Here is a 14,462-nt window from a genome sequence, read left to right as displayed (position 1 = left end):
AGTTCCAGCTCCTTCTCAGCTTCTCAAGAGGGATTTTCACAAGCCAGAACCTACCTGGTATGACTACCAGTAGTGCTCACCACTGAGACTAACTTTTAAGTTCTCCTAGGTTTCCCTGGGTGGACACAGGCCTTTGACTGGCACTCGCCTTCCATCATCCAGTTTTGCTTCGGCCCAGGGTATATTTGGTCACTGAAAAGGAGAATAGAGTAATCAAATCTAACACCTAGGAAGGCATGCCTTACCTTGAGCTCTTTAACAAGGGACAGTCAGTCCTTAGAGAGCATGTTTTTAAACTCCACCTTTGCACAGAGAAGCCTGGTACTGTATCACAGGATCATTTGGGCTGGAAGGGACTATCAACCCCCCTTTGCTGTGGGCTGGGACATCTTTCACTTCCAGGGATGGGCCATCCACAATTTCTCTGAACAACTTACAGCATCTCATCACCATTCTTGTAAAAAAATAGTCTTATGGACAGTTTAGATGGGGTATCTTTTTTGTTCACCTTCTTCCCGAAAAGTGCCAATGAGTAACAGCATCAGGACATTTTGCATGCTCTACTGATACATGAGGGTTCAAATAAGCATGCCACAGGAACAGCAAGATGAAAGCTGCAAGGCACACACAGCAGTGTGCAGCAAGAAATGGCCAATGCACTTCAGCACCCTTGTTTCTGCCAGCCAGCCATCACTGAAGAGAAGTCTTCCAGTTTAAAACCATTGCCTCTTGTCCAGCAACTACAGGCCCAAGTAAAGTCTTTTGCCATACCACTTTCATATACTGAAAGACCACCAGATGGTCTCCTTGAAGCCTTCTCCATGCTGAACAACCCTGACTCAGCCTTTCTTCACAGGAGAGGTGTCTCAGCCTTCTGACAGTACAGCCTTTTATCTACTCCAGAGCTGGTCTGAGATGCTTTCCAAACAGTCCTGCACTGGTGCTGACTTTTTAGATCTCACTGCTGGGCTGCAAAGTGCATTACCATGCTGCCATACCAGTCCTCTTCTCATACTGCATATAATCTATAATAAATGCCATTACTCATCTTTGGACCTGCTGCCATTTTCTTCTCTGTGTATTATGCTCTCAGCAATTGTGAACAGCACAGAATGAGACAGCTGTGTAATAACATGACCCTTCAGGACAAGCTGTAAAAAAAGCCTTTATTTTGGTGCATCTCCTCACTGAGGCTCGTTACCAACAAAAATTCAAAGAGATGGTCCTAGGACAAGCCCCACTCAAACCTCTTGCCTATGGAAGAGGCATTGACCCTGCAGGCAGGTGTAGGAAGTCCAGAACAGTGCAGGGTCGTATTTCCCAGCTACAGCCATAGCCCAGTTACTCCATAGGCACAGAGTCCAACTCGTTCAGGAAGCGCTGACACTTTCCCATCAGGATCTTGATGGCTTCGCTCACCAGCACATCTGGAGGCAAAATACCAGTCGACTCCACTGAAACTGCACAGAGACACAAGTCAGCACAGCCACTAGGCAGCTTCAGCCTGCACCTGGCTCCAGAATTTTTCTATCCCTTGTCTTACATCACACTGCTCCCAAGCCAGATCTCTACAGCCAGAGAAGAGTGTTACATTTTCCAGCAGGAAGCACAAACACATTGAATCCCAAATCAACAACCAAACTACAACCTTGGCTGTTATTCACTGGAACATGAACACTGATGATGGGGAGTGGGGAAAGGCAGAGACCCAGCTATACCTGCTGGCCAGTCTCTGGCTCTTTGCACAAACCACCACCTCAAGGTTCTACACTTTGGGGGGCACTTACAGATGTAATGGTTTCGTACTCTTGCCAGGCGCACAAGGTTTTTTAGACCCTCGTGACGGAAAACTTCTCTGCTGAATGTGTCCAAGCGTGCATTGGCTACTCTTGCCACCTTTTTTCCTAAAGGAGAGAACACTGAATGAAGTGGGCCCCGCAGCAGATGGGTGCTTCGTGCAGGTGACCACACCCTCCACTCCCCACCACCCCAGGGCACTGAAGCCACCAAGACAAAGCAGCATATGAAACCCAGCATAGAATAGATAAGGTTGGAAAAGCCCTCAGAGATCATCAAGTCCAACCTGCCACCCAACACCTCATAACTAACTAAACAATGGCTTCATGTGCCATGTCCAATCTCCTCTTGAACACCTCCAGGGACAGTGACTCCACCACCTCCCTGGGCAGCACATTCCAATGGCTAAACTCTTTCAGTGAAGAACTTCCTCCTCACTTTGGAGGAACGCAGCTCCTTACAGACACCAAGAACAGAAGGCACTAAGCACTCATGGTGCAATCCATAACTTCACATGGAAGAGTCTTGGGAAAAATCCCCAAACAAAAGATGACTGCGGCATAACACAGCACTTACAGCATGAAACCCTAGCATGACAGAACCAGTCTTCTTGAACAGAAAGCTTGTATGTACCCCTGATCAAAATACAAGAAGTCACAGCAAGCTCACTATGCAGTCTTACAGACAACTGAACAGCACCAGAAGCTGCAGTCAGAAACTCTCTATCTCTGCAGACAGGCACCCCAGTGCCTCAGCACGTCAGGGAGATCCCAAGCTCATCATCCAATGCATCTGCATGTGACAGCCACTCCTCCACAAAAACCAGGCTCAGCATAGCACAAACGTTGCTGATTGTCAAAAAAATATTATACAGTTCTGTGTCTGAAAGGTTTGGGTCTAACCAGGCAACCAGAACAAAAGGACAGAGTCTCAAGCTGCACCAGGGGAGGTTTAGGCTGGATCTTGTGAAGAAGTTCTTCACAGAAAGAGTGATTGGCCATTGGAATGGGAAGTGGTGGAGTCACCATCACTGGAGGTGTTTAGGAAGAGACTGGATGGGGCGCTTGGTGCCATGGTTTAGTTGATTATGTAGTGTTGGATGATAGGTTGGACTCAAAGGTCTCTTCCAACCTGGTTAATTCTATTCTATTCTAACCAGTCTCTGCTAAGTGTAAAGGCACTTGGAACAGAATAAAAGTACCCTTGATATGCTGGATCTCAATGACTCCAGGGGAAAAGCACTTCTGCAACTTCTCAGCTGCCTCATCCTCAACAGGCTGCAGGAGAGTAATGTCAGGAAGCAGTCGATAACTAGCTGTGGCCACAGGAGAAAACTTGGCATGATCTTTACCTGCATGAAGAGTTAAAGTCAAGGATGAGGGCAGGCCTCAGAGAACAAGAGTGCTAGGATGTCGGGGCCTAAAGTTCCAGGGAGAAAGCCAATAGTCTAGCCCTCCCCTTCACACAGTGTGCCTTGATCCAAGCACTCACACTCCTCTCCCATTGCCCCAAGTCTCCTACACCCACAGCTCACCTATACCCTTGACACAGTGCATAAGCACATCTATTTCCTGGCCAGGTCGCAGCAGTGCAATGAGGATGTCCTCATGAACAGGTCGAAAGTCAGCATCTGGAAAGAGGTCTGTCTGGTTGCCTAAGGGCACCCACGTCATATGCTTGCTGTACACTGCAAAGAGAAGCCACAGACCACAGCCACAGCTGCCACCTCACAACAGGTTGCTGACCAGTATAGGACAGGAGATACTAAAAAGTAGTTTTAGCAAAATGAGGGAAGCAGTTCTCTCTGCTCATGGGGATGAGAGAACAGACCAAATCCAGTCTCTCAAGAACAAAAAAGGGGAAAAAATAGCACCTGTTTTTAGGACAGATCTCACCTTTGTGATTGAAATACAGTTCATTAGGATCAGATGATTCCTTGGCTGCCTGAGGGTTTCGGCTGCATTTTATTTTCAGCTGGAACTGCAGAGTATCAATTTCTGTGCCTTCTTCATCTCCTGGGAAGGGGAGAACAGCATCAGCCTCTATGGAATCACACTTCTACTCAGTTATGTGACCCCAATTTCCTCCTTTAAGGGAAACATTCAATATTTCTATTTGATCCAAGACTCTCACCTTGGTTTCTATATTCAAAGAGTCGAGGGTCAGCTCGAATAGGGATGAGGCCCAAGCGATGAGCCAGAATTTCATCCTGCACAATGGATGTGTTATTGTACACAAAGACTTTCTCTACAGCCATCGTTGGCACCTTGGGGAGATGAGAAATCAAGTCAGCAAGAGATGACAGCTGAACTACATGCCAACAGTCTACCCAGCTAGTGTCCCTTCTCTCCCATAAGTAATTTCCCTGCAGACTACCTTTAGTGGTATTTCTGCCAAGCCAAGCTACACCATATACCCTTACACTCAATACACTCCCTTCACCTTTCTAGGGTTTGGTTGGCTGGCTTTTAAAGAAATTATCTCAAAAGGTGAGGGGCGGGTTGATTCACTGACACTACTTAACAAGCGCTATGGTTCATGCTGTTAAGGCCCTATCTTTCTTTAGGTACACGTGCAGAACGAATGGACGCTTCTCTGCCGGATCCAGAAGCCGTCTCTAAGAACTGACATAAGGCAGGACCCTCCTGTCTCCCCGCCGCCACGCCCCTCCCCGCTTCTAGGCCGTCACCCCCAGCCCTTTCCCGCGGCTCTCCGTACCGCTCCGACGAATCTCGGTCCCTGTCCCCGACTCAGCCGTCCGCAGACCTACCTCGGCGAGCAGGATGCGGCGGAATGCGTTGGCGATGGCGGCGTCGATGCCCACCATGTCGAACTCCAGGGCGCCCTCCTCCTCGCGGATTATGTCCACGCGGAAAGCCTACGGAGGCCACGCGCCGCGGGTCACGCTAGGCACCGGACCGGTCCCGGTGCCGCCCCCCAACAGCCGCCGGCGGCCCTCACCCACCTCCTCGAAGCGCTGCTGGTTCCAGGCGTCCTCGTAGCCGGGGTAGTTGCCTGGGAAATCGGTGGTGTGGACCTACGAGGAGGCAGAGGACGGGCCGTGAGGACACCTCGGAGACGGGCGCGTCCCGCCGCCCCGTTCCGCCGCGCCTCACTCACGTTGCGGACTCCGAACTCGCCCAACACCACGCGGTCCCGCATCTCGTCTGTGCCCCGCTTGGCCGCCATGGCCACGGCTAGCGTGGAGCAGGGGAGGGTGGCGCCTCCCGACACGTGACAGCCCTGTGCCCGCCCACGCGTGGCATCCGCACTCCCCCACCGCCGGCCGACCGGAGACCTCTGCAGCAGCGCATCCCTCTGCTGAAGCGCCTCCCTCTGCAGCCCCGTCAACACCCCTGGCGCCACCACTCCCCGTGTCTTGCCGTTCCTCAATTCAGAGGCGCCCTTCTCAGCCCTGCGCCACACTCAAGATGGCGCCGGTGCCCGCCCTTGCATGGCCTCGCGAGAGCGCGGGGACGGCCCCCTCCGCCGGCAACGTCACATCCGGGTGTTCTGCCTGGTGGCAGCTGGCAGGAGCCAGCACGGGCCGAGCCGGGCACTATGTCCGCGCCGGGCGCGGCGGAGGGCGGTGGTAGGAGTGGCACCGCGGCCGACTGGGGCGGCTTCGAGGACAACATGCAGGTGGGGCCGGGCCGGAGGTGGCGGTGGTGCTGTGGTGCCGAGTCGAGCAGGTACTAACGCTGTCTACCCTGGCGCAGGGTGGCGGCTCCGCCGTCATCGACATGGAGAACATGGACGACACGTCGGGCTCCAGCTTCGAGGACATGGGGGAGATGCACCAGCGCATGAAGGAGGAGGAAGAGGAGGAGGCGGAGGGCGATGCAGGGGCAGCAGAGGAGGAAGACGGCGAGTTCCTGGGCATGAAGGGACTGCGGGGGCAGCTGGGCCGACAGGTGGCTGACCAGGTGAGTACAGTTCCCTGCCGCCTCCAGCCCCGCAGGGTACCGCCTACCCTTCCAGCCACTGCCAGCTCCCCTCTCTCTGCAGATGTGGCAGGTGGGGAAGAGGCAAGCCTCCAGGGCCTTCAGCCTCTACGCCAACATTGACATCCTCCGGCCCTACTTCGATGTGGAGCCCGTCCAAGTGCGAGCCAGGTGGGTAGGGCTTGATCTGGGCCTTCTACACTGGGGAGGGTATAGGAGGGCTGCAGCAGCTTCTTGCCAGGGGGAGGCTGTCCATCTCCCTAAAGTGAGCAAGCTGAGATCAGCTGCCAGCCTTGCAGGAAGGCTTAGATCTGGTGAAACACACTGTGCTTCATCCTGCTTTCCTTAATGAAGTCCCCCAGTTGGGCTGGCAGTCCTGTCACCTGTCATCCAGCATTGCTGATTGGGGCAGACAAAAGGGCTTGGCGAGGTCTTAAGCCTTCTAGTATTCAGCTGCATTATGTGGCTTCTGTTGGGTTTCTGACACGGGTGTGTTGAAAAAGGCGAAGTTTTATGAGGCTGGATGAAGAAATGTGCCTTTCCTTCCTGCCATTCTGTCAGTGATCTCTCATTCCTGAGTGGCTCCCTAAATCCTTTCATTGAATCCACCCCAAGCAAAATAAGGCTTTTCTTTTTTAGTTACTTTACGTAACCCTTTGGAAGGAATTTCTGTGCCCTATGGCCTGTGATCACAGCAGAAAACAATAGTTATGGGCATGTAGAATCTTTTTGTTTTGAAGTAGTTAACCAATCTGTTGTCCTCCCTTCTCTTGATGTCATTCCCTGCTTTGATGCAGACTGCTGGAGTCCATGATTCCTGTGAAGATGATTAATTTTCCACAGGTGAGTTCCTTTTTGCTGGATCAGACTCTATGGCTAGTAAGACTCTATGGCTTAATAATATGCACTAAAGTAGTCCACTTTATGAAACACCTGAGTTTGTTAGGTGTTCATCTCCCTGAAAATGTTGTTCAGCTCTTTCATGTGGTTGTTACAAACCTTGATGTGCTACCTTTAGTGCTGGTATACAGTTCTAGACCTCTAGACTTCACACATCCCAGACTCCTCATCACACAACCTATTCTGTCTGGCTCCCATCAGCCATGGCCTTGCTGTTATTTCTCAGGCAGCTGGGTGATAAACTTCGTCCAAGCCACTTCTCACCTCATGTAGGATGGGAAGCCTGCTATTCAGGAGCACTAACCACACCTTCCCTGATCTGTCTTCTGTAGAAGATTGCAGGCGAGCTGTACGGACCCCTCATGCTGGTTTTCACACTGGTGGCCATACTTCTGCATGGGATGAAGACTTCGGATACCATAATTGTACGCTGAGTCTCAGTGATAAGTTGTGGTTTGGCTGGGCTCTCGATTGCTATAATGACACTAGAAATGGAGATGAAACATCTTCCATGGTTGAATAACATTTTGCTGAAAAGCATATTAATTTGAGGAAGAACCTGTTGGTTTGGGAATGGGAGGAAGGATGTATCAGAAAGTCTTGATGCCATGCTGCTGGGAGGGCTGGGGTGTAGCTCATGTGGCACCTTGAATGCTGCTAGCCAGCTACTTGGTAATGCCTAGAAAGGTGCTGGGACTTTCTAAGGTGGAATTTGGGTGCTGGCAGGTCACTTCTTTGATTCCTTACTCTGATGCTGTCTTTGCAGAGGGAAGGCACACTGATGGGCACAGCCATTGGCACGTGCTTCGGTTACTGGCTGGGTGTCTCCTCTTTCATCTATTTCCTGGCATATCTGTGCAACGCCCAAATCACGATGGTGCAGATGCTGTCACTGTTGGTAGGTACAGATGGAGCCACCCCGAGATGCAGGTTAGCTGCACAGTGTTCTGGTAGAAGCTCTTCCCTCCAATGGGAAAAGTCCTTGTAGATCAATCGTCCTAGGTAACTGCACTGGAGAACAACCTGGAAATCCAGAACACTCTTCTGACCAGCCCCACCCCAGCCACAGTGATAGCACAAGGGCAGCTCCTTCATGCAGGCCTCCTGGTTTACAATCCCTAATCTGTGTGTCTGGTGGTAAAAACCCAGGAGATTCCAATTTCTCTGGAATCTGAGGCACCTTCCCGTTTTATTTGGATGTAGACTGCTGGTAAAATTGTGCCAGTTAACTCTTTGGCATTAAGTGGTTTATGGAGCTTTGCCTTGGTGAAGCATTGCAGAAATAGGCTGCTCATGGTCTTGATCAACAGCCCTTTGTGTTGGACTGATGTTTATAACATGGACATTTTTGTTTTGTCAGGGCTATGGTCTTTTTGGACACTGCATCACTCTCTTTGTCACTTACAATATCCACTTCCACTCCCTCTTCTATATCTTCTGGTTGGGTGTTGGCGGACTCTCTACACTACGAATGGTAAGGGACAGGCAGCCTGGGGCCCTTCTCTCCTGGCAACAGAAAAAGGGAGGGAAGTAATGTTTGCTTTCCCTTCCTTGGGCCTTGGTACTTCATCTCACAGCCAGTCAAGCTGCTATGAAGAACTGCCTGATGCTTCTGGGTCATTTGGCCCTTGACTTACAGAGGTAACGCTTGGATTAGTATCTTCACCCTTTCTAGCAGCTGCAGGAGGTTTACTCCCATACAGCCCTTGCCATCATGGAGAGTCGTGCATGAGCATCCTGCACTCTTGGCAAGACTGGGCAACATTCACCTACGTGAAGCAAAGTCAGATTACTCTGAATTTATTGGTGCAAAAAAGGCTCTCAGTAGTGGCTCTCACTATTTGGCCCATCCTCCTGTGCGCTCCTGACTTTGCAGTGCCAGAGGTTCAGGTAGCAGTTGCCTTGTCTCTAATCTCCACCTCTCTTCTAGGTTGCTGTGTTGGTGTCACGCACTGTGGGGCATACCCAGCGGCTCATCCTGTGTGGGACCCTTGCTGCTCTGCACATGCTTTTCCTCCTCTACCTGCACTTTGCTTATCACAAGGTGGTAGAAGGTAAGCAAGGGAGATAGGAAGATACATTCTGTTAGATCTGGAGGAAGAAAAGGTGCTTTTTGCACTCTGAGAGAAAAGATGGACAGTTTGGGTCAGACCTGAAGGCATCTGTGCCAGTTTCCAACCCAAGAATCAACAGCACTGGCTTTATTAGAGGAAGCTATCAGAAGTAGGGCAGCAGGTAGACATTGGGTAGTTCCTGTGACACTGAGTTTTAGTACTTAAGACCTCAGTTGTGAGGCAAGTCTCCTTTATTTTTACCACAAGTGAAGTGCAACAGCACTGACTGTGATTGCATGCAGATGTTCAGTCTCTTCCTGAATCTTGCTGAAGTCAGGTTGCTTCTCTTTGATCAGGAAGTGGGTCAGAAGTGTTTCTTCCTTCTTTGTGTAACACATTTTTTACCTTGTATTGTACAACACAGCAGTCATTGCTGTTTGCCAGACTATGTATGTTCAGGTCCCCTTTCCATGTCTCTCTTTGTTTTCTCCTAACAGTGTCTCAACCGCCTTTTAATTTAAAAAGAAGAAAGTTCCCTACAACTAGAGCATTTTCACATCCCTAAAAATGCAATCTTGCAAGCCTCTTTATGAGTTTAAGCAGACCTACTATTGATGTTTCAAATAGATCTGCATAATTTGGGGTTATAGTGTATGATTACAAATCCTTGTAGACTCTTCTTGCCTGGATGCATTCTCACGGCAAAGGTTCTGAGCCCTGATCTGCAACTCTTCGCAGACGAAACGGGATAAAATATACTCCAAATAATTTCCTTCAAGGCACTCCAAGACTGACAGTCAGTCTTGAAAGGGTAAATGACAGGGACTGGAGGACACTTGCATCAGTACGCGTGTTTCCTGCCCAGCATGTTCTATGTTTTCATTGCGGTAATAAAATTTCCACACCGCGCTCCCAGCTGCAGCTCCTGATGTGACTCTGCAAGTGTACCACAGGATGAAAACTAACAGTTGGTCTAAGAGCAGGGATGAGGTGGGAAGAGAATTTTATCAGTCTGCTTTGGCAGAGCAGCATCTCTGGCAGCCTTTGCATTCAGGTCAAAGGGCAAGGGACTGGATAAGGCACCTTCAGAGCGAAAGGATCTATGTTTCTCTGCCCCAAGGACAAGCACTGATCTGTACCCTGTGGTCTCTGGCTGGAGGTGTTTACTGCTGTTCTGTCTTTGGGACTAGATGTCTCTTCCCATTGACTGATAGGACTTCACATGTCCTGGGCCCTGCCACCATCAACCACTATCTGGTCAGAGAGAAAAGCAAGAAGAAACATGCCACCTTCATCTGAACTAATTCTTGCCACTCTCCCATTTTTTTCTGTTGCCTGCAGGTATCCTGGACACATTAGAAGGACCCAACATGCCACCCTTTCAGAGAGTTGCCCGAGACATTCCAGTTGTTTCCAGTGGTGTACTGAACACAACAGCCAAAGCCATTGCATTGGCCCTGTAGTTCCACAGACTTGGACTTCACTGCTTTTGAGGCTGCATAGGGCTTTAACAACCTGCCGCCTCTTAGGAACAGGACAGAACAGCAAGAAGTCTTGGTTTTGTTTTCCTGGACCTTTCCTTTGGGTTGCAGTTTTGGGCAGCTGAGTGGACTGCACCTCAGTGACTCAGAAGAACTATGTTTTTCTCCCATTCAAGTCTAGGCTGTCTTGAGTAGAGTGGTTCTGTTGCCTGTATGTTCAGCTGGGGTTTTCCCAGTGCAGTTTGTCCCTTACTTCTCTTTCTGCTTGCTGATGTAACCCCAGGGGTGCCTGCTCTGTTCTTGTCCTGAAGAGGGAAGAATTAAATTGATGCTGGTGCTGAGTGATGTCTTACTTGAGTAACACAAGATCAGTATTGGGTCTGTATAGCCTTAGTTGTCCTGCCTAGACTCAAAGCAGGATTCCTTGCAATTTTCTGCTGTCCTACTTCAAATGTTCTGTGACACATAGCCCATATTTGGCATATTTTGCATAGCCCAAGAGGCACAGAAATGTTAATTTCTCTGGAGATTTTCAGGAACAGCACAGTGTTTAACTACATGCTCCTCCTTGTCATATTCTAGATCACTCCCTCCTTTTTGACTTGGTCCAAGCTGCTCTCTCACCTCGCTGTCTCTTCTTCTCTATATGCCTGAAATGTATCTGTCCCCCTGCTTTCACAGCACTTTTTGTTGTTACCATCCTTCTGCCCATGTTGCTCTGTGGGACAGCAGTTGTGGCTGCAGGGACAGCACGTTTTCACATGGTCTTCTGTGGATGTTTGCATTAAGAAGCTAATTCAGTCCACCCGCATGCAGCCTGCTCTTGTGTCTCGCAGCCATGGGACTTTCCACCTCGTTCTGAGCAGGAGCATCCTGCTCCCCCAGACACAGTCTGCTCCGTACTGTCAGGCTTTTCAAGCTGAGTCTAGACCTCATTTCTGAAAGGTCTCCTGGAGCCTTAAGACTGCAGGAAACTCTTCTCCAGCTTTTCCATGAAACAAAGGGAGAAATGGGAGAATGAGGAATGGTAAATTGGCACATTTAGCATACTGGTGCAAGAAAGCTCTGGTAAGGACAAGGAAAGTAAGCAACCCAGCTTAGGTTTACTTGCACTGCAGTAACTCAAAATTGAGTAGTTCAGATACAGCTTTCCCTCACTGCTCTAATTTGTACTGGTCCAAGAGTGGAAAGACGTTGGCTGATAACTGGCTTTTACCTCTTCCTGTAGCTCTGGATGACAGGAGGAGAGAAAGCACCCCTTAAAAAAGTTCACACTTATGCTCAGGCTGAAAAAAAACCCAAGATGTTTCTCCTTCTTGGTGTACCTTCAAGTTAGCTGTGCACAAGGGGGATAGTGTGGCAAATACACACTCATGCCCTGCTTATATCAGTGAGAGAGGTTGCGGCTGTAGCGGCATTTGGACTATTGTTGTCAGGCTAGTCATCTGCTCAGTTAAAACAAAAATGTAACCAGACAGGACTTGAGTATTTTCACTTCCAGACCTATTTTCCACTGTTTGCTTTCTCCTGAGTTCATAGGTTGTTCCCCTTCCAAGAGCAAAAAGCTCATCTGCTAACACACACACACACGATAAACCTGCTCTTACTCTCTTCCCATGCTCCTTGAGAAACTTAATTTGTCTGAAGGACACCACTCAGAGAAAGTTACTTGGGGGAATTAAATGCATTATTTGGGCCAGTAGTCTCCACATTTTTTTCACCAGTTGAACCACTTTAAGCTCCTAGAATTTCTTTTACTTTCAAACTTGACAAAATAAAAGTTTGTAATGCTGACTCAGGTATTTCCCTCTCTAACTCCACAGGAGGTTGGTTTCCATTTCACACTTCTTGCCTGGCAGCCTAGAATGGGGTCTGTTTCTCTTGCTGCAAACTCTCCAAACACAGGCAGGGGGGGAAGGAAAGAAGAAAGAGATAATTGTCACTAGAATAAGTCCATCCAAGAGGAAAAATCATTCTGAGCCAAACTTTGTCACTGCTAATCTATGGACATTTAGAGAAGAGCTGTGCTTCCTCCTGCATTTAGCCACTTCATTAAATCAGAGGAATGAAGCTGTGCCCATTTTCTCCTATGTACCACAGGAAAGAACAGCAAGCACTCTTCATGTTTGCCCTACAGAGTTTGTGTGTCATGTCAGCTGTGGACAGATGACTAGGTCAACAACCAACCACCCTCTTGGAAGCTGCGGGCTTGCTATGCTTCAGTTCCTCAGCCCTGATTAATTTTCTGTGCAGCAGCAGCTGGAAGCTGAGCTGTTCTGTACTGCCAGAAATTCAGTACTCAGCTGAGTGCTTCAACATCTTTTGCTGACAGAGATGAACACATTTTCACAGAAAAATACATGCATGATGCAGTCCCAGGGAGCATGCTGAGCACACAGCCTTCAAGTCCTTGTTGGAAGGCATTTCAGTGCTTATTCAAGTCCTCTAGTTATGAGGACAAGCCTTACAGCCTTATCATGCCACATTCTCTCTGCCTTTGTTTTCTACTATGGCTCTTGCAGCAAATCTACATTAATTTTCTCCCTCCACCCTTGCAGCAAATGCAAAATAATTCACCCCTGACCCCCACCACCTCCCCCTTTAGAGGAAGGGTAGCCCTGTCAAAACTGCATAAGCCCCTTTTCATTAAACATTAAATAAACAAATAAAGCTCTCTTCTGCAGTACCTGGAAGTCCAAACCTTACAGTCCATCTTTGTTGCACTGTCACCTTAGTTGTGTTTTGGGTTATAGGTAGGCTGTTTATTCCTCAGTTTGGTTTCCTTCCTGCATCTAGTCTCACTCTAGCTGCTCCTCATACACTGTTTTTCTCTGTTCATGTGTTAGCTCTAAGGACATCAGTATAAACATCAGCTCTCATTTCTTGTGCCTCCAGCAGGTACACAATAAACTACCTTCCTCATACCTGCTGGGTAACTGCACACAACAAGGAAGCAATAACACTTCAAAAAATACCACTGCCAAATTCCCCTCTGCATAGCTCCTACTTAGGTTTAGTGAGACAAAGCTTTGACCCATTAGCCCCTGTGCCACTTTCCCCAACGTATTTGAACATAAAGTGAAGCAGGATGTTTGTCTACCCAATGTGTTCCTGACAACAGGCCGTGAAGATGCTGGTACTAGGGCCTCTTCATCACTGCTTTGAGCCTGCTGCTGCCAATTGTGGGACATGTCCCAGGGGCTTTCCTACAAGCACCTCTCTAATAATAGCCTGTTAAACAAAACATGGGTTAATTAGTGCCTGGAGGTAACTGCAAGGTGAGATTGAGTGCAGTCTTCCTTCGACCTGTACATAGCAGCTGATATCTTCTTGTCAACCCCTTGTCCACCACTCTAACAGTCAGCCTTACAGCCCTGAAATATGGTAGAATCTCATTCTCACCTGGACCATTTTGTGTGATATTAGAGATCAGTCGCTCCTTTTTTGAAAGCTATGACCTGTAAGACAGATGGATGGTTGCTGCTGCTGCTCATACCCCAGTGCCAGTGTTGCCAGGCCAATGATCTATCTGTTCTTGGCAAGTCTTGCAGGTACAGTTTTAAGCCTATGCCACCTTGTGTAATGCAAAAAAAAAGAGAGGTGTATGTAGATAGCTCTAGAGAACAGCAATGAATTACTCCAAGGGCATGGTGACACTTACACTGTAAGTCAAATGATGCAGCCAAAGTCTTAAAGCTGACATCTGAGTCATTCAGGACCTGATGTGCAGCCCTCAGCTCAAGTGACCTGCTCTTCCATTTCAACTAAGGTGAATTGCTTCACATCCCACTCCACAGCATATTTTCCCCCTCACTTTCCATCCCTTCTCTCCCAATCCTGATCTCCAAACCAAGCAGAGGAGCCTGGGTTTGTCCCAGAGTTACCCACTGGATTGGAATTCACGTGAGCACTGATATATGCAGCAGCCAGATTAGTTACGTGCAGAAAGCTGCCTACTTAGGCGGTTTAACCTAATTTCCACATCACTGGCTTCCTTTTTTCAGCTCAGTGGAGTTGAAAACACAGGGGCCCTGCTTCCTAGTTCTCTCCAAGTATAGGATTACCCAACAGAGAGAAGACAAACCCCTCTGATCAGTACCTGCAAATTAGCAAGGGGCAAAGATACACCACTCACACCTCAAGATATGCTGAGGGTTCAGGCTGTGTGCTGCAGGGATGAGGAAGCTTGCAGCACTTCCACAAATTATGTGCCCTGGGCCATGAGGAGCGGTTCATACATACCTTGCCGTTAAGCCATGGGTCCAGGCTTGAGGTGTAGTGGTTTT

The 14,462-nt window shown here is 48.8% G+C and overlaps 2 protein-coding genes across 2 annotated transcripts; one reads left to right on the top strand and one right to left on the bottom strand.

Annotated features, from left to right (window-relative positions):
* Positions 1-1,152: 1,152 nt before the first annotated feature.
* On the bottom strand, positions 1,153-5,216 carry POLR1C (RNA polymerase I and III subunit C). The gene is made up of 9 exons (XM_068156912.1): positions 4,918-5,216; positions 4,763-4,834; positions 4,568-4,675; positions 3,931-4,063; positions 3,693-3,812; positions 3,332-3,484; positions 2,999-3,148; positions 1,788-1,904; positions 1,153-1,460 (listed from the first exon to the last, which is right to left on the bottom strand). Exons 1-9 carry the CDS (start codon positions 4,984-4,986, stop codon positions 1,342-1,344), a joined length of 1,041 nt encoding a protein of 346 aa, XP_068013013.1. The 5' UTR covers positions 4,987-5,216; the 3' UTR covers positions 1,153-1,341.
* A 79-nt stretch (positions 5,217-5,295) lies between these two features.
* On the top strand, positions 5,296-10,517 carry YIPF3 (Yip1 domain family member 3). Its single transcript, XM_068156924.1, has 9 exons — positions 5,296-5,439; positions 5,517-5,723; positions 5,806-5,912; positions 6,539-6,584; positions 6,974-7,066; positions 7,408-7,539; positions 8,002-8,115; positions 8,572-8,695; positions 10,037-10,517. The coding sequence occupies exons 1-9, from the start codon at positions 5,359-5,361 to the stop codon at positions 10,156-10,158; spliced, it is 1,026 nt and encodes a 341-aa protein (XP_068013025.1). The 5' UTR covers positions 5,296-5,358; the 3' UTR covers positions 10,159-10,517.
* The last annotated feature ends 3,945 nt before the right edge of the window (positions 10,518-14,462 follow it).

The sequence above is a fragment of the Melanerpes formicivorus genome, unplaced genomic scaffold (genome assembly GCF_026170545.1).
Source record: "Melanerpes formicivorus ecotype bairdi unplaced genomic scaffold, bMelFor1.0.p_v2 SCAF_2, whole genome shotgun sequence".
NCBI lineage: Eukaryota > Metazoa > Chordata > Aves > Piciformes > Picidae > Melanerpes > Melanerpes formicivorus.
This window is presented reverse-complemented; position numbering and strand designations above follow the sequence as displayed.

Bases quoted from the DNA above. Each gene is read 5' to 3' on its own strand.
- POLR1C (XM_068156912.1), bottom strand. From the start codon at position 4,986: ATGGCGGCCAAGCGGGGCACAGACGAGATGCGGGACCGCGTGGTGTTG. The intron at 4,064-4,567 runs GTAGGTCTGCGG...CATCTCCCCAAG, and splicing joins GCCGCATCCTGCTCGCCGAG to GTGCCAACGATGGCTGTAGA. The intron at 1,461-1,787 runs GTAAGTGCCCCC...GTCTCTGTGCAG, and splicing joins AGTACGAAACCATTACATCT to TTTCAGTGGAGTCGACTGGT.
- YIPF3 (XM_068156924.1), top strand. From the start codon at position 5,359: ATGTCCGCGCCGGGCGCGGCGGAGGGCGGTGGTAGGAGTGGCACCGCG. The intron at 5,913-6,538 runs GTGGGTAGGGCT...GCTTTGATGCAG, and splicing joins CCCGTCCAAGTGCGAGCCAG to ACTGCTGGAGTCCATGATTC. The intron at 6,585-6,973 runs GTGAGTTCCTTT...TGTCTTCTGTAG, and splicing joins AGATGATTAATTTTCCACAG to AAGATTGCAGGCGAGCTGTA.